The sequence below is a fragment of the Vulpes vulpes genome, chromosome 5 (assembly GCF_048418805.1).
Source record: "Vulpes vulpes isolate BD-2025 chromosome 5, VulVul3, whole genome shotgun sequence".
NCBI lineage: Eukaryota > Metazoa > Chordata > Mammalia > Carnivora > Canidae > Vulpes > Vulpes vulpes.
Genome location: NC_132784.1, coordinates 18,559,655 through 18,579,208, shown reverse-complemented (window position 1 = coordinate 18,579,208; position 19,554 = coordinate 18,559,655). Strand labels below are relative to the sequence as shown.

Sequence of the window (19,554 nt, the reverse complement as noted above, 5' to 3'; positions counted from 1 at the left end):
ACTATATGACATTCTGAGAAAGGCAAAACTATGGAGATTGTAAAAAGATCAGTGAGAATGAACAGGCAGAGCACAGAGAACGACATTTAGGGCAGTGAAAATATTTTGTGCTGTACTGATACTATTTCGATGATTCATGTCATTATACATTTGTCTAAACTCATAGAATGTACAATACCAAGAGAAAACTCTAATGTAATCTATGAACTCTGCTTGATGTGTCAAATATGGATTCATTATAATAAATGTACCACTTTGGTGGGGGATGTAGATAGTGGGGCAGGAAGAAAATAGGAAATCTGTACCTTCCTCTTAATTTTGTTGTGAACCTAGAACTGCCCTAAAACAACCGTACTGGGTCACTTAGTCTCACTCCTGATTTTGGCTCAGGTCATGATCTCAGGGTCATGAGATCAAGCCCCACATGGGCTCCATGTTGGGTATGGAGACTGCTTAAGATTCTCTCTCTCATTCCCTCCCCTACTTGCACAAGTTCTCCCTCTCTAAAAAAATAAAAATAAAATTTAAAAGTCTATTAAAAAAATGGTTAACTTAAAAAAGTTATATATAACTAAAAGTTAAATATATTTATTATAAATGTATTACCTAATTTTATCTAAAATTAAAATTCATTGGGGGCACCTAGCTGGCTCAGTTAGGAGAGAATATTACACCCCAGGTGTAAAGGTGTAGAGATTACTTAAGAAATAAAAATCTTAAAAACAAAATAACAATTCACTAAATGGGCTTATTAGAACAGAGAGAGATGATAAAGAAAGGTCAATGTGTTTATAGATCAAAAAGATTATCCAATCTAAAGAGGAGAAAAAAAAAGAAGAAAGTCAATCTGTGGGATAATATCAAGAAGCCTAACATACATGTAATTATTTCCAGCAAGGTAACAGAAAAAGAGAAAAATATTTTAATAAATAATGGTTCCAAATTCTTCAAATTTAGCTAGTCATATACTTACAGACTTAAGAGGTTCAGTAAACCTCAAGCAGAATAAACACAAAGAGAAGCGCATAGGCATATTATGGTCAATTGCTGAAAACCAAAGAGAAAATCCTGAAAGCAGAGAGAAAAGCAATACATTCCATATACGGGGAAACACTGCTACGGACAGAAACTTATCATCAGAAAACTATGGACACCAGAAGATCCTTAAAGGTCCCTACCCCCCGACAAAAGAAACCTGGAAACCCCAGATTTCGTATCCAGCAAAAATATCCTTCTAGAATGAAGATAAAACAGATATTTTTATTTTTCAGAGACAAAGAGAAGTATTTTGTCAGAAGAGCTGTGTAACAAAATGCTAATAAGCAAGGGGCGCTTAGGTGGCTCAGTCAATGTAGACGCCTGGTTTCAGCTCAGGTCACGTTCTCCTGAGTCATGAGACAGAACCCTGCACTGGGCTCTTCACTCAGCAGGGATTCTGCATGAAGATTCTGCCCCTCCCTCCACTTGCATGTACACCCCCCTCAAATAAATAAATCTTAAAAAAAAAAAAACGTTAAGGGAAAAATTTCAGGCTGAAAGAAAGTGCTAACAGAGGAAAACATACTCAAAAGGGAATCAAGAATTTGGCAATGATAAATATCCAGGTAAATGTGAAAGTATCCTGCTTAACAGCTAATTGGGCTACAGTGACTACAGCATCCCCTAGTTGTGTACACATCCAGAATTTGACTGATCTATAGATGTAAAACCTCAAAATGAAACTACTGAGAGGGGACCTGGAAGCTATTCCTCAAATATTCAAACCTGTTATATGTAACTTCATAATAGCTCTAAAGTTAATGAGAAGTTATAGGGCATCAAATTTCATCTCAACATGGAGAAGAATTTTTCTAAAAACTAGGGTTTTGATAATAGGCTTCCTTTCAACGTAATGAGTTTCCTGTCATTAAATAGAGGCTTGATAATTATCTATCTGGGATGCTAAAGTAGGATTATCTTTTAGGATACTAATCTAATTTCTCCATTTATCTCACTCTCTGATGCCCAATACAAAGACGTATCACACCAAGCAACTCTGAATACAATCCCTAACATACAGTATAACTTTTCTTTTGTCTTTTTCTATTAACCCTTCTGCATTCACATCTCTGATTTTACAAGCTCTGTTGTACAATTACCTTTTAATTCTAATATCTAAAAATGCAAATACTATTTCTTTTTGCAAATACTATTTTTTAAATGTGTATAGTATCTTATAGGTTATAAAAACAATTCCAAATACATTAGTTCATGTGAACCTTTCAAAATCCTTTGGCTGAAAAGATAATTATAAAATTACTAAGTGTCATAATGACAGTTCCTGAGCTACAGCACAGTAAAAAGAAATTACACATCAACTATTCGGGACTGTTGCCTATTTGGATTTGAAAGGCATATTCACTGACTTTATCCTTTTCTGCCACTATATGACCAACACCTGTATTTAAGGCAACCCTTAAATTTTAAGTTAAATTAATGTGACAGAGGAGAAACACAGTATTTTTATTTTTAAGGATATTAATCCCTGGCCTTTAAAACAAAGTGAAGGAGTACTTCTATCTGTATCCAAAAGGGTTCACTAAAAATTACCTGTTGCAGAATCTGACTTTGTTTCAGAAGTGGGTGGTGTCTCACAAAGCCCCACATTTCTGGACTGAGAGTTTTCAGAAGTGTTGTTAGGTTCACATGAAGTGGGTGGAGTAGAGACTGAACTTTCTAACTGGCTGCCATTTGCCACCGATGTTTCACCTTTTAATGAGTGCATCTAGGGAGAAAACACACTGGAATTTAATGAACAGGTAAGCCTCTAAACCTTCAGGCAGATGAGGCCAAACTGTAAGTAAGTCAACTGTCTCTGTAGGAGGGAAAAGTATCAAACTTTCTAAGTAGATGATCCTAAACATGGCATAATCACACCGTGGAACTCAACTACGATGTGACAAGAGCATAAAAAAAAGCACTCTCTTCAAATTAGAATTCAAGGAAAAAGAGTTTCAAGCTATCTTAGCCATTTGCCCAAAGAGGATGCTAATGAGAAATTAAGTTCCTCAAAATGTGTCAAGCAATACAGTTTGGAACTTTTAATATGCAATCTCTCTCTTGCAACAAAGTAACAGTGATGTGTATTAACAGTTGAGTGAGGGAGGAGAGATGGAGAGTAAAAAGTCACTCATTAGGTTCAGGTACTTATAACTTCACAACGCTATTTTCCAAACCAACCCAGGAAGACAGTACTTGCCACCTTTTAAGTTAAATGGCATGACAGGTTTCTGATTATACAAAGTAGCTCCAAAAATATTCCAATGTCAAGTTTCTGACATATCATTTTCCCACATTTATAACAAAGAAATTCTGTTCCTTCTTACCTGCCGGACTTTGTGAATTCTGGTAACAAGTTCATCTGCAGAAATACTTCCTGCTATCACTTCCAAGGGAATTCCACTGTCTCCAATAAAGAAACTGGATGGAACACATACTACGGGATCTGTACAACTTAATTAAGTCTAACGATTCATGAAAAACAAGGGGATAATTTTATGAGATACTACTGATTACAAAGCAAATCTCTGTGAATTTTACAATGTTATCAGCTAACATGTTTACCAAATAATTTTAACTGCCCTATCAGTATGCTTGTCATGCATGTGATAGGTAAACTGATTTATGATTTGTGTTGTAAATCTGAGAACATCCACTACATTCCCCTCTATTGTAACTTTTACATCTTATTTTACCTCTAGACAGCTTCTAACATTCCAACCAAACTGCTACATATTGCTTTCCAGATACTGACATTAAAAAAAACTCCCCATAGATCCCCTTTGCTACAATGTATTATCTCAAAGGACACTTAGTAGTATGGTTTCCATAAACAAGAATGCATGAGTTCCTAAATGAACAATTTTGAAATCATGAATTAACCAAAAAAAAAAAAAAAAAAAAAGGCAAATCCTCAAGCAAAATATGTATCAAACCAATTCTTCATTGAAAGGATACAGATTTGTGAAAATTGTAGGCAGGCTTCACTGTAAAACAAAATCAAACAGAAAATCACTAGATGCATCCAAATGCTTCCCAAATACTCAGTTGTTCTTATAAAAATTTACTGTACCAATTAAAAGTATTTTTCTGAAAGGACCAGTTCCTTTCATAGTCATCTGTTGCAAGGAGAAAAGTCCAATTCTTATTTTACAGACATTTTTTAAAAAAATAATTTTTAGATTAAAGAGCTACTTGCTCTTGCAACCCACAAACTAGTTGCTGAATCTAGTGATTAAAAATCAAGTTAGTATCTGCCATGTTGCTTCCTCAGTAGCAAGTACACTTGAATACAATATCTTAACTTGTAACAAGAAGATATTAATGCTTATGATTTACTTGTGCAGTATCTTGTAATAACAAATGATTCCAAACAACCTAAATATCCACCAGTAAAAATTATGCAATTATAAAAACGATACAAAAAAGTATGTCAAAATGCTACCACTTTTGTAAAAAAAAGGGGAGGAAAATAAACAAGAATGTACTGTGAGGGACCTAAAAAAGTCCTTATGCCCATTTAATTAAACAACTTCATTCCCAAAAATAGGATCCAAAAGAGTAGTCAACCTTTCAGAGATAACTGATATACAATTTACAGTTAATTCCAAGTTCTTAGATGCTGAGGATCACAGTACTTTTGCATTACTTGTGCATGTCACATTGTTGGTTGGTGCACCAGGAGAACAAAAGTTTTTCAGCAAGATACCATGATGTATTATTTGGAAAATGGCAATCACAACTTAAAGTCTCTGATAATGCCTTAGAGAAAAATCAACATTCTTACAGTCTTAAGAGTATCACCATCAAGCACAACAAAAGACAATGGTCATAATACTTTAAAAATTAACATCTATATAAGCAAACCTTTTGGTATCGATTTTAATAGCAACAAAACTGTCTGAGGATGCTTCTGTCACCTTCTCATCTTCCCAACTTGCAGCCATCTGTGTAGACTGCTCATCATCACCTGTAAAACATTTCAAGGATACTTATAAGGCCAGTATCTGATTTTTTTCACTCAGAATATGGAATTTCAACAAATACTATTTTCTACCAAATTAAAAATTTTCCCATAAAATGCAAAGTTTGACTATATGCACTGTTAACATGATAAAAAGTCATGAAAAACAGCTCAGGATGCTAAAACAAACAAGAAACAGTAATGAAGATGTAATGAAAAAGAATGAAGCTGTCTAGACTTTACAATTTTCTTAAAAAAGGCATCCAAATTATGAAGTAAATAGTATCAAAATAATTAGAAGTCATAGTAGAAATGTACAGTGGCTATTTTGCGCTTTGTGCACGTAATTTTTTTTTTTTGTGCACGTCATTTTATTTTTTAAAAGATCTTATTTATTTATTTGAGAAAGAGAGAGTGCGCACAAGTGGGGAGGAGAGGGAGAGGCAGGCTCCCTGCTCAACAGGAAGCCCAAGACAGGCTCAATTCTGGGACCCCAGGATCATGACCTAAGCCAAAGGCAGATCTCCAACAACTGAGCCACTCAGGCACTCCTGTATATGTGATTTTAGAAAATAAGTGCATAACACACTTCCTTTATGTAGCACTTTTCTGCTGAGTTCAATTTCTCCACACCACAACATCACTCTCCAGAATTCCTCCAAGGTAGACAAAAGCAGGTGCAATTCTGATTGCAGTTTGGGACTTGCCTTTTAGTATAGGAGGCATGCTAATTATAAAAGTTATGCTGATCCATGGGCATTCGGGTGGCTTAGTTGGTTAAGCATCCTTTTTTTTTTTTTTAAGATTTTATTTATTTATTCATGAAAAACATACAGAGAGAGACAGAGACACAGGCAGAGGGAGAAGCAGGCTCTGTGCAGGGAGCCTGATGTGGGACTTGATCCCAGGACTCTGGGATCACGACCTGAGCCAAAGGCAGACACTCAACCACTGAGCCACCTAGGTGTCCCTAAGCATCCACTCTTGATTTTTGCTCAGGTCAGGATCTCAGGGCTGTGAGACTGAGACCCTACTGTGGGCTCCACACTCAGTGGGAGTCGGCTTCTCTCTTCTTCTCCCTCTGCTCGCGCATGTGCACACACTCTTTCTGTAAAACAAATAAATAAATCTTAAAAAAAAGTTACGTTGATCCAAAATTCATCCATGGTGATAGAATTCAACACAGTGACTACTTGGGTGAAGGTGCTACTGATTGGAAAAAAGCATGAAGGAGGCTTTTGGGGGTGCTGGAAATATTTCTATCTTATCTGGATGAGAGTTATACCAGTGTGTTAATATATAAAAGTTCACTGAGCTGCTCACTTAATATTTTTCACTTAATATACTGTATATCATACTTCAATGACAAAAAATTTTTTTTTAAGATTTTATTTTTTCATGAGAGACACAGAGAGAGAAAGAGAGAGAGAGGCAGAGACACAGGCTGAAGGAGAAGCAGGCTCCACGCAGGGAGCCCGACGTGGGACTCGATCCAGGTCTCCAGGATCATGCCCTGGGCCGAAGGCGGCACTAAACTGCTGAGCCACCCGGGCTGCCCTACAAAATGTTTTAAAAGTTATACCCATCAAGAGGTTGCTTCCTTTTTAGCCTTATAATATGTAGACACTGACATAACCACTTAGTGGTGGGCAGAAGTAGGTCAATGAAAAATATTTCTGAGGTTTAGCAGAGCTAAGTGCTTTCTCAAGGGTGAACCACCTCTGCCAATTTACAGTCTAAAAAAGTTCTCAGGTCACACTTTTTTGTTTCACAAAAATGAGATAATTCTGTATCTACTCTTCCATAAACTGTTTTCTTCTCATTTGCAGCTCCCTTTCCCAATTTAATCCACCCTCAAATGGTCTCCCTGGCTCCATCTATTCTCTACCCCGCCCCCATCAAGACAGCTTTTTTTTTTTAAAGACAGCTTTTATTGTATCTTTAAAATACCACAAATAAATCTGAAAAATCAGGGATCCCTGGGTGGCACAGCGGTTTAGCGCCTGCCTTTGGCCCAGGGCGCGATCCTGGAGATCCGGGATCGAATCCCACGTCGGGCTCCCGGTGCATGAAGCCTGCTTCTCCCTCTGCCTGTGTCTCTGCCTCTCTCTCTCTCTCTCTCTCTCTCTGACTATCATGAATAAATAAAAATTAAAAAAAAATAAAAAGGAGAAACTGTTACAGATTTAAAAAAAAAAAAAAATAAATAAATCTGAAAAATCATCCAGCAGCTATCTAGCTGTTGTTGTAGCCGGACAACTTAGATCTTATTCCTCAGCCTGCTGAACTGTTCCTTTTTCAGAAACATAGATAACTATCCAAAAGTTTTCTGGTATCTTTGTTTTTTAAATGTGTGGCTTGCTAAATCAAAGCAGCTGACTTTGATACAGGTCCAATGTCACTTCCTTCAAGAATTAACTCATGTTTCTGGGCTTGAGATACTGAATAAGCAACACTGGGCCTCATCTGAACCCTGCAGGTGTTTTTCACTCAAGAAATTCAGATTTGAACAAGAGAACCATTCTCCTGAATAAATGTTGATGGGAAGTGAGCATACGCAGACCTCACCTTGTAATGGAAGCCGAGTGTAGGTCCCTTGAGCCTTTTTTTTTTTTTTTTTAAAGTAATCTCTACATCCATCATGGGGCTCAAACTCACAACCCCAGGTCAAAAGTCACATACTTTACTGGACTGAGCCAGCCAGGAACCATCCCCATCATGTACGTACTGTACATTAACTACAGGTAGTGCAAATAGGGGCAAGTTCTAGTTCCCCATCATTTGTCAAGTTGGAGCCTCTTCTTTTTCTCTCCAAGGAGATGGGAGTTCTACACTGATGTGATTGAAATTCCTTCAAAGGGTTCCTCTGAGGCCTTTCATAATAACTGTGCATCTCTTCATAGTGAGGTCGACATTTTCTGGCATGTCACCAGCCTGACATCTGAATGCAGCAGATGTGGCAAAGCTGCTCAGGCTATTCTTAACACAGCAATTTTCATCAAAAAGTTGTATCACATCAATCCTCCGCTCAAAATCCTACAATGGCTCCCAATTTCCCTCATAGTAAAAGCCAAAGTCTCTTGGAATAGCCTCACGCTTCCAGTTACATCTCTGGCCTCATTTCCTCTTTACCTTCTTTCATATTCTGCTAACACAAAAACACTCACTTTAAGGTCTTTGTGCTAGTTGTTTCCTCAGCCTGGAATGGTCTCCCCTCAGATTTTTACATGGTTAACACTTAACTCCCTTAAATCATTATTAAAATATTATCTTTTCAATAAAGCTTTCCCTATTCCCTACCTTAAAATGACAGTCTTTAGGGGCAGCTGGCTGGCTAAGTCAGTAGAGGATGCAACTCTCGATCTTGGGGTTGTGAGCTCAAATCCTATATATATATATATAATATTATATAATAAATATAATATATATACACAAACACATATAAAATAAAATAACAGCCTCTAGACAGTCCCAAAATTCCCTAATTTCCTTTCTTTCCTTGTAATACTTATGACCTTCTGGTAGACTATGTGCTTAACTTACTATGTTTACTGTCTGTCTCCCTCAACCAGGCTCCATGATACAATACAGGCTCCACGAGAGCAAGTATTTTCTGGAATGAAAGCTAAACTCTTGGGGCACCTGGGTGGCTCAGTAGTTGAGCAGCTGTCTTCAGCTCAGGTTGTGATCCTGGGGTCCTGGGATCAAGTCCTGCACTGCGCTCCCCGCAGGGAGCCTACTTCTTCCTCTGCCTATGTCTCTGCCTGTTTCTTTCATGAATAAATAAAATCCTTTTTTTTTTACATTTTTTTAAAGATTTATTTATTTATTTATTCATGAGAAACAGAGAGAGAGAGAGAGAGAGAGAGGCAGAGACACAGGCAGAGGGAGAAGCAGGCTCCATGCAAGGAGCCTGATGTGGGACTCGATCCTGGGTCTCCAGGATCACACCCTGGGCTGCAGGCAGCGCTAAACTGCTGCGCCACCAGGGCTGCCCTAAAATCTTTTTTTAAAAAAAAGCTAAATCTCTGGTATAAATATCTTGGCATATCTACAATAATTGACTAATGCTGCACACTTGAGTATATTTTCTATGTGAGAGGAGATCCAGGAATAGGAGCTTGACAAATCTGGCCATGGAAAAGTGAACAGGGACTAGAATGCATACACAGACCAGGACCAAAAAAAATGCCCATTAACAAACTCCCAGATGTTGAGGAAGCAAATGGGACAAACTATCATTTGCGGTGACATTATTCTGGGTATATCATCAAACACTATAGGGTGAAATGTAAAATTCCAATTAAATGACAAAATTATCAACCTGGAAAATAACTATATGGGAACATTCTTACTACAAACACGTTTTAGAGAAAGCTGTGAAGCATGAGACACCTTTTTTATTCATTTTTTCATGCATTCACTATTTTATTCCACATTTACTACTTAGTCCTAGGCATTAGGCTGCAAGCTAAGTGTGAAACAAATGAGACATTGCCCTCAGTGGAGCTTAATATAAAGGTACAAAAAATGTACTTGTTTAGTAAACAGTTATAAATAATTATAGTAATAAACACTGTGGAAAAAAGAACAAATCTAGGAGAGAAAATAACGAGACCTTTTTTAGATCAGCCAGGGAAGGCTTCTCTAGGGCAACATTTAAGGTAAGACCTAAAGGATGAAAAAGCTGAGCCACGTCAAGAGCCAGAACAGTTCACTAAGCAGGACTTTACGTGTAGGAAAAGGCCTGTGACTAGGAATGTCATGAACAGGGAACACAAGACAAGAGAAGACAAAAGGGTTGAGAGACAAAGATGAATTCCACACTCCAGATTTATCCACCTGGATGTAAAAGTCATGCCATTTACTAAATGTACAACACTGGTGGTGGAAAAAAACAAATTCAGAGTAAATACATTTTCACACTTGAGAATCCTATGAGGCATCTAAGTGGGGCTGTCAAGTGGTAGCTTGAAGTACAGATCTCCTACTTCTGAGGTTGGTACTTTTTACTATGTTGTACCATGTGGAGAGGTTCCCTAATATCACATCCCCATTAGCAGTGTGTGTCCATAATTCACTCTAATGGCAGCAATAGCAGCTTGACCAACCGAGATATAAGGTTGAACAGAATTACTTAATCCACTGAGACCTTTCTTAACTCTACAGAGTAAGATTAACTGTCAACTTCAGTATCTTTAGCTTCTTATTAATCAGTATATGAACTATGCTATGGAGTTAGATAGGCCTAATATTTTAGCAGAAACTGTTGTGTCCAGAGATGCCTGGGTGGCTCAGCGGTTAAACGTCTGCCTTCGGGTCAGTTCGTGATCCTGGAGTCACGGGATCAAGTCCCACATCAGGCTCCCTGCAGAGAGCCTGCTTCTCCCTCTGCCTGTGTCTCTGCCTCTCTCTCTCTGTCTCATGAATAAATAAAATCTTTAAAAAAAATAAAAAGAAAGAAAATGTGTCCTTCCTTGGTAGTATCAGCAATAACCAAAGTTAAAGACACTTAAAAAGACCGATCAAGGGTTCCTGGCTGGCTCACCCGATAAGAGCATGAGACTCTTGATCTCAGGGTTCGGAGTCTGACCCCACATAGGGTGTAGATATTAAAACTTAAAAAGAAACAAAAGAACAATACAAACTCAGAAGCAAAGAGTTGCAGACCCTAGTAGAGCCAGGAATTCCAAGAAAAGGTCAACTAGTCAAAAATCTAAAAGCTTTTGTGGCCTGTATGAACCAAAAAAGGCAGTAAATAGTGTCTGTCATGAAAAAAAATTTTTTTTTTGTCATGAAAATGTTAGCCCAGAGACGCCTGGGTGGCTCAGCAGTTGAGCATCTGCCTTTAGCCCAGGGCGTGATCCTAGAGACCCAGGATCCAGTCAACGTCGGGCTCCCAGCATGGTGCCTGCTTCTCCCTCTGCCTGTGTCTCTGCCTCTCTCTCTCAGTGTGTCTCTCCTAAGTAAATAAATCTTTAAAATAAAATAAAATAAAAATAAATTTAAAATTAAAAAAAAATTTTTTAGCCCACTAGCAACACAATTCTGTGAACTGAGACCTTTGCTTCAGTTTCCCTGTCAGATATTCTACCTTCCCATAACAGAATAAAAATCTTCAGTTTTTAGGGGATCCCCAGGTGGCTCAGTGGTTTAGCGCCTGCCTTCAGCCCAGGGCCTGATCCAGGAGTCCCAGGATCCGGTCCTACATCGGGCTCCCTTCATGGAGCCTGCTTCTCCCTCTGCCTGTGTCTCTGCCTCTGCCTCTCTCTCATGAATAAATAAAATCTTAAAAAAAAAAAAACTTCAGTTTTAATTCAATTTACGTAATCATAATACTTTGAAAATACTTGTTAAATTCTTGTCTGAACTAGTAGTAATCTCTCCAGTTTCAATACTACAATCTTAATTCATGCACGAAAATTTCACTAAACAACTTGCCTAAAGTGCTTCCCACTTGAAAGGTTATATGAACCAAAATAGACCCCTAAGATGACTTCATCTCACCTGAAAGATATTTTTTTAATTTCCTACTGAGTTGGTTTATTATTGTTGAGGTATCCCATACAAGACAATCATGAGTTCTGGATATGAACAAAGGTCTACGCAACATGTTAAGCGTTGCAGTTTCAAGACCCCGCTGTCTACATATTCCTGGGGTGAAACTAATCCTACCTAGTGTTGGAGATTAACTTCCTAGAACTCTAGAAAAGCCAACGGTATTTTGAACAGGTCAAGGGACAAATTCCTTTGACACACTGCTTAGTCTTCCAACATTCAACTGAGTCAATGATATTCTACAAGCATCTAATAGGTGCTCATACAGTAAAGGGTTAACTGAAGAATGTATATATACACACACAGAGCCCCAAAGACCTCTAACTTTATTTTGCTACATAAATAATCAGCACTACTGTTTCCAAATGTTGGTTAATTAAATCTAACATTTATTTCTAATTAACTATTTAGCCTAAAAGTGCCTTCTAGGAACACTGAGACACCATCAATTGTGTTTTTCGTTTAAAAAACGACTACCATAGGGGCACCTGGTAGTTCAATCAGTTAACTGTCTGACTCTGGATTTCAGCTCAGGTCATGATCTCAGTCCTCGGATCAAGCCCTGTGTTGAGCTCCGGGCTCAGCAGAGAGTCAGCTTGAGGATTTCTCTTCCTCTGTTCCTCCTCACTTTCTAAAGTAAATAAATAAATAAGTTAAAAAAAAAAGGCTTCGATAATCCTAGATTTCCTGATTTCTACACCAATTTCATTAATATATGAAGTCTACAGTTGCCCTGTTTTTCTCAAGAAACAAAAAAGACACCTTGAAGCTGCTAAAAAAAAAAAATTTTTTTTTTTTTGTCAAGACAAGATGGAAATACTTTTTGTGAACCTAATGCATGTCACTTAACCACTGTGGACATAAATTTCCTCAGCTATAAAATGGGTGTAATAAAACCTGTTCTACTTACCACAGGAATCAACTGAAATTTATTTGAAAAACATCTTTTAGTGCCATAAAACTATTATCATACTCTCAATAAGCAGTTATCATTTAATTTTCCTTTCCTTTTTAATCCCACTTTTTTTTTCCTTACAGGATTACAACAGTTATGTATGCGAAATTCAACTCTAAAACAGCATAAGAGGATCAAACTGCTCTTCTAATTAACAACACTGAACTAAAAATTTGGTACTGAACTCAAAATAATCATCAATTTCAAATCTGATGTTAAGCGAAACTCCTATTTTAGCATTTGTTCTTCGCTGCAGTGCACAAAGTTACAGAGCTGTTATCTGGACTCTCGAGAGTCATAAGTTAATAAGTGCACCGTTATTAAACACAAATAGTTGAAATAATACATCACGGGGACGCCCTGGGTGGCTCAGCGGTTTAGCGCCCGCCTTCGGCTCAGGGCATATGATCCTGGAGACCCGGGATCGAGTCCCACGTCGGGCTCCCTGCATGGAGCCTGCCTTCTCCCTCCGCCTGTGTCTCTGTGTCTCTCATGAATAAATAAATAAAATCCTAAAAAATAATAATAATAATACTCCGCAAAGTAACAGAAGTCACAAGCGCGAATTTGATTCATGTCATGAGAATCAGCAAAACCACACAGGCATAGGTTTTAACGGCAAATCCAGAAGATTTCTGTCATAAAACAGGGCAGTAATAAAAGACGGAGCAAAACAAACCAGAGCTAACACAGGATAAACGAGTTAGCTCACGCTCTGGAAACTACAGATACCAGGCTAGGTAGACGCCAAAAAACGACCCAACGACTCAACGTCGACTTCTTCTCCACAAACGGCACAAAAATCAAGTTGCGACTCAGCAAATATTCCACCTTAGATTCTCTGCCCCCTCTCATTATTATTAAAAAAAAAAAAAAAAAGAGAAAGAAGAAGAAGAAGAAAAAAGGAAAAAGAAAAAAGAAAAATCCAACCTATATAAAGCTCAAAAGTTTGCGTTTCAGGAACGTGCGGCCGCCAGCAGCCGTGAACATCAGGTGGCTTCTCTTTGTGGCTTACCGATGACACAGCTTTCTTCCTGACAGTCCACGACTCATTACGAACCCAACTGTCTGCAGAACGACCTGTCTCTACCCGCACCTAAACACTCAGGCTACACCCGCGTTCAAGCGTCGCGGAGCGCGTCCGGGGGGACAGAGAGAGGGCCCGGGCGCCGAGCAGGCGCTGCGGGGTCCCTGCGCCAACCCCGTGCGGGGCGCCCCGCAGCGCGGCGGGCGGCGGGGCCTGCGGGACGCGGCCCCGGGCCCCGGGCTCCGCCAGGGCTGTGGGCGGGGCTCTGCGCGCTCCGGGGGCGAGGCGAGGACGGCGCCTCAGGCCGGGGTGAGGGGAGAAGCGGGCGCCGGGGGCCCGGCCAGGCCCGGCGAGCCCCAGACGGAAGACGGAGGCGCTGGGAGGCCAGCGACGGCGGCCCGGGTCCCGGGTCGGTCGGAGCACCGAGCAAGGGCAGGGGCGCCCTGGGATGGGAGGGAGGCCGGAGGGGCGTCCGGCCACGACTCGGGCCCCCGCCCCCTTCACCTGCCACGAAGACCACGAAGACCGCGCCGCTCCTCTTGGCCGACGCGATGGCGGCCGGAATGGCGCCCTGGAACCACAACATCGCTCTCCTCGGGCCCAGGCGCTCGCTCCGAGTGTCGTCGCCGCGGTCCCGAAGCGGCCCCGCCCTCCCCTCCGTCTGGCCCCGCGGCCCCCGCAGCCCCAGCCGGTCGGCCCCCAGCCTCCGCGCAGGCTCGCAATCCAGTCAGCAGTCCCTCGGGGTGCGCGCAAGCGCGCGGGCCAGGCGCTCCCTGCGTCCCGTGACGCAACACGTCGCCGTCGGCGCCACGCCCCAGAGCCTTGTCTCGTTGGCACGTTGGGGCGTGCGCGCAGCCGCTGGGCCTCAGACCCCGCCGTTCCGGAAGCGGAAAAGGCCGGTGGGAAAGATGACTCGCCGCTACGGCGCGTCGGCGGCGCAACGCGTGAGGCATGACGGGAATGGTAGTCTTCCCAGGCTTGTTTTTCCCCTTGTGTGGAAGGTGTGACTGCGGTTTCCGAGGGAACGGCTGAAGGGGGCGGCAGTGAGCGCCTTTTCTCAAGTCGTAAAGGAGGGGAGCGGACCTGGTGCTCCTGGTGGAGGAGATGCCCTGGGACACCTTACACGTGGAGGAAGTCGTCCCCGCCTCCGCCCCGAGTAGAGCCCTAATTGTGGAAGATGTAATTATTTTTGTTATGATTAGTGGCCATTGTGTGATAGGGGGTGTTTCTCTGTATGGACCGAAGTGGGCTTCGATTCTGCTGAGCTTGTCCGCCCAACTTAGAGGAAGAGGGTGAAAACCACCACAGCCCCCTTCTGTGCTACCAGACAGCCCCTGACCCCAGGGCAGCTGGAGGGAGAATGCAGGGCTCCGGCAGTTCACTAGTTGTCGGCTAGACCTCGGTCCGGAACCTCAAAACACTGGCTGTGCTGTTGCCACAGCTACTTCCCAAAGTAACTTGAAAACAGAGAATAATCGGGATGCCCGGGTGGCTCAGCGGTTTAGCGCCCACCTTTGGCCCAGGGCGTGGTCCTGGAGACCCGGGATCCTGGAGACCAGACCGGGGGTCGAGTCCCGCGTTGGGCTCCCTGCAGGGAGCCTGCTTCTCCCTCCGCCTGGGTCTCTGCCTCTCTCTCTGTGTGTCTCATAAATACATAAATAAAATATTAAAAAAAAAAAAAGAGACAATAACGATTCATTTTCCATGGTAATACAAAAGAGGACAGGTAATGCTTTTGTTTACGATTTCATATGAGAACGTCCTCTAATCGAGATATGGCATTTTGTGGTTAGTTGCCATTAAAATAACTGATCTGGAGCTCAGGCTGGCTAAGGCGGTGGAGCATGTGACTCTTGATCTTGGGGTGTGAGTTCCAGCCCCATATTGTGCATAGAGATTACTTAAAAATGAAATCATTTTAAAAAATTGAAAATATAAAACGAAAACTGATCCATATTTAATACTTTCTGGAATTACAGCCTCTAAGAACTATTAGCTAAGGTTTATATTTTTTTAAGTTGCATATATTATTATATTATACATCCTACATCAATTGAATTGTCCCCTCAGCGGTACAATCATTTGACAGCCTTTGCAGAATTAAGGTGCTACATCTGAAAACACCTCTTTTTTTTTTTTTTTTTTTTAGGATTTTATTTATTTATTCATGAGAGACACAGAGAGAGAGAGGCAGAGACACAGCCAGAGGGAGAAGCAGGCTCCATGCAAGGTCTCCAGGATCCCAGTCTCCAGGATCGCGCCCTGGGCTGCCCAAAACACCTCTTTCCTATAAATATTTTACCTAGAAATAGTTAACAACTTGCAATCCAATTTATATTTACCTTTTTCTAATCAGGCTTCTTACATATCAACTTTAAATGGATTTCTTAAAATTCAGTTAACCTATAAATTCTTTCAGTAGAGTGATGTCTTTATTTCTAATGTTAGACTTAAACAATGTAAAAACCATTCATAGCCTTTAATTCATTTATTAAATATTTATTGCTCATCTACTAGGAGCTAGACATACATCATTGGCATGGGTAAAGTGAGGCAATCAGACAAGGGCCCTGCCTTTGTGACTGCACAATCTAAAGAAGGCAGACATTGAACAAGTGATTGTATGTGAGGATGAATGTCACAAAAGGGGAGATTCTAAGTGCTTCAGAAGTGTGTGATGATGTGACCAAACATGGAGAGCAGAGTTAAGAAAAAAATGACACATCAGGGAGAAAAACCTAACCAGGTGAAGGAGAAGACTAATTAAGATAGAGGAAACAGGGGAGATCCCTGGGTGGCTCAGCAGTTTGGCACCTGCCTTTGGCTCAGGGTGTGATCGTGGAGTCCCGGGATCGAGTCCCACGTCGAGCTCACAGCATGGAGCCTGCTTCTCCCTCCTCATGTGTCTCTGCCTCTCTCTCTCTATCATAAATAAAGAAGTCTTTTTTTTAAAAAAAAGGAATTTGTCTTAAAAAAAAAAAGATAGAGGAAACAGTAATGTGAATCCTCTGAGGCAAGTGAGAACAGTACACTTGAACTGAAATGTCCCATGTGACTAGAACATAGGAAGGGGAGTGTGGCGCAGATAAGGTTGGAAAAATAGGCAAGAATTAGATCATACAAGGCCTTGGGAGTTATGTGAAAGATTGCAGATATATTTCTAAAACCATTGAAGAATTTTATTTAATTCTATTATAAATATTTTATTTATTCATGAGAGACACATAGAGACAGAGACATAGGCAGAGGGAGAAGCAGGGACTCCACCCCAGGACTCCAGATCACACCCTGATCCAAAGGCAGATGCTCAACCACTGAGCCACCCAGGTGCCCCACCATTGAAGAATTTTAAACAGAGGAGTTACATATAAGACCTGTGTTTTTTGGGATCCCTGGGTGGCGCAGCGGTTTGGCGCCTGCCTTTGGCCCAGGGCGTGATCTTGGAGACCCGGGATCGAATCCCACGTCGGGCTCCCGGTGCATGGAGCCTGCTTCTCCCTCTGCCTGTGTCTCTGCCTCTCTCTCTCTCTCTCTGTGACTATCATAAGGAAAAATTAAAAAAAAAAAAAGACCTGTGTTTTTAACATGCAACTATGCTACAATTTTATTAGATACAGAAGTTTATCTGTATTAGAGATACAGTTTATTAGATACAGAATTTGAGGAAGGAGGAGTCCAGAAGAAATCCTGGGTTTCTGTCTTGAGAAATTGTATAGAAGGTGCTATGGAAAGGGAGAACATTGAAGGAAAAGCAGGTTGAGGGGGAGGAGTGAGTGAAGATGTGAGTTCAGGATTAATTAGACATGTTTTTGGAGTGCTGGAGACACAAAGTGGAGATATTAAGTCTCCAGATATTAGGTTTGGAGCTCAGAAAACAGTTCTGAAACCTAGAGGTAGGAATTCTCTACTTATGGGAGATAATTGAGGTTCTGGAGGATGCTATTGCTTATGGAATATGCAAAGTGAGGTGAGACAAGAGTATATGACTGAAGTCTCAACCTCTATCATCTACAGGGTTGTGTAGCAAGTATAAACAAGGGCAGCCCGGGTGGCTTGGTGGTTTAGCACTGCCTTCAGCCCAGGGCTTGATCCTGGAGAGCCGGGATCGAGTCCCACGTCGGGCACTCTGCATGGAGCCTGCTTCTCCCTCTGCCTGTGTCTCTGCCTCTCTCTTTGTGTCTCTCATGAATATATACACACACACACCAGTAAAGGGAACTTGGGAAAAATGAGAAGGGGCAGCGCACAGGGATTGCGTGGAGGGAAGCAGGAGAATGTGATACCAAAGAGGCCAAGGGTAAAGAGCCTTTGAAAAAGGAGTGAGAAGCAGCTATGTTGAATCCTGCTGTTGGGTCAATTTACATAAGATTTTTTAAATGTGCATTGTTTTTAGCAACATAGAGGTGATTATCAACTTATTAAGAGGGGCTTTGGGTTCTTTGTGGGAGTTAGATGGTACTGGGTTGAAGACTGAAGGGAGAAGTAAGAAAGGGATACAGGGATTTGGAATGGGAAGGAACAGTCTTTTTTTTTTTTTTTTTTTAATTCAATGTGCCAACATATATATAGTATAACATCCAGTGCTCATCCCCACACGCGCCCTCCTTGATGCCTATCACCCAGTCAACCCAGCCCCTCACTCACCCCCCTTCCCCAACTCTTTGTTTCCCAGAGTCAAGAGTCTCTTGTGGTTTGTCTTCCTCTCTAATTTTTCCCCACTCAACCCTCCGCCTTCCCTTATGGTCCCTTTTCCTATTTCTTATATTCCATGCTCCATCCATGTCAGTGCAAATGGTAGGTACTCATTCACTCTGATGGCTGAGTAATATTCCATTTTATATATATACCACATCCTCTTTTATCTATCCATCTGTTGAAGGACTTCTTGGCTCCTTCTACAGTTTGGCTATTGTAGGCATTGCTGCTATGAGCATTGGGGTGCAGGTACCCCTTCATTTCACTACATCTGTATCTTTGGGGTAAATACCCAGGAGTAGTACCCAGATCATTGGGTAGCTCTATTTGTAACTTCTTGAGGAACCTCTCTTTTCCAGACTGGCTGCACCAGATTGCATTCCCACCAACAGAAGAACAGCCTTTTTATTTTTATTTTTATTTTTTTTTATTTTTTTTAAATTTATTTATGATAGTCACAGAGAGAGAGAGAGAGGCAGAGACACAGGCAGAGGGAGAAGCAGGCTCCATGCACCGGGAGCCTGACGTGGGACTCGATCCCGGGTCTCCAGGATCGCGCCCTGGGCCAAAGGCAGGCGCCAAACCGCCGCGCCACCCAGGGATCCCAAGAACAGCCTTTTTAAATGAAGAAACTTGTACACAATTCAGTACTGATGAAAAATAGCTATGGATACACAAGAAAGACGGAGGGTTCTATGAATACTGGAGGGAATATGAGGTATATGACAAATTCCGCTAATAGTCCACCTGACAATCATTCTTCTCCCATGCCCCCCATTATTCCCCCTCAATGGGGAAATTGCCAGATATTTGCTTTTTCAACCTCCCCTTCCTTGCAGGGCCTCATGAGAAGGGAGGGGGGCATTTCTAGAAGGAGTTTCCCTGATAAAAGAGACACATGAAGAAAGCACAACCCTTCTTTGCTCTATGTGGTTGTGTGCATATGATGCCTGGTACTGCTGCATCTATCTTGTGGCCTTGAGGAATGACATTGCCAACACTCTGAGAATGACAAAATGGAATATGGAAAGCACTTGTATCTATAATGACACAAGTTGTGTCTTGTGAGATAATGACTGTCCTCATTGGTTAAGCTACTGTAAGTCAAGTGTTTCTTATTGTAATCACCATTCTAAACAAGCTGGACTGGGATCCAGAGCATAGGCAGAAGAGATGCCCCTTCCATTTCAACAGGAAGAAGAGGAAAAAGAAATAACTTTAGACATAAATCCATGTGTATGTTTCAAGAGAGTAAGTTTGAGGAAGTTTTCATCTAAAGGTTCAACTTTCTCCTCTGAAGGAGATGTCACTGGCTGA

The 19,554-nt window shown here is 41.3% G+C and overlaps 1 protein-coding gene across 3 annotated transcripts in view; it reads right to left on the bottom strand.

Annotated features, from left to right (window-relative positions):
- Positions 1-14,326, bottom strand: part of UBXN4 (UBX domain protein 4) — a 43,048-nt gene extending 28,722 nt beyond the window's left edge. The window contains exons 1-5 of one of the 3 annotated variants that reach the window (XM_026015568.2): positions 14,047-14,326; positions 4,906-5,008; positions 3,997-4,025; positions 3,366-3,484; positions 2,590-2,764 (exon numbers count right to left, since the gene is read on the bottom strand). In XM_026015568.2, the coding sequence (XP_025871353.1) occupies positions 2,590-2,764; positions 3,366-3,484; positions 3,997-4,025; positions 4,906-5,008; positions 14,047-14,128 (508 nt within the window). In that variant the 5' untranslated portion in view covers positions 14,129-14,326. Of the gene's footprint in view, positions 1-2,589; positions 2,765-3,365; positions 3,485-3,996; positions 4,026-4,905; positions 5,009-13,445; positions 13,765-14,046 lie in introns of those variants that run through there. The other 2 variants (XM_026015569.2, XM_072757636.1) reach the window with 2 other exon arrangements.
- Positions 14,327-19,554: the final 5,228 nt, after the last annotated feature.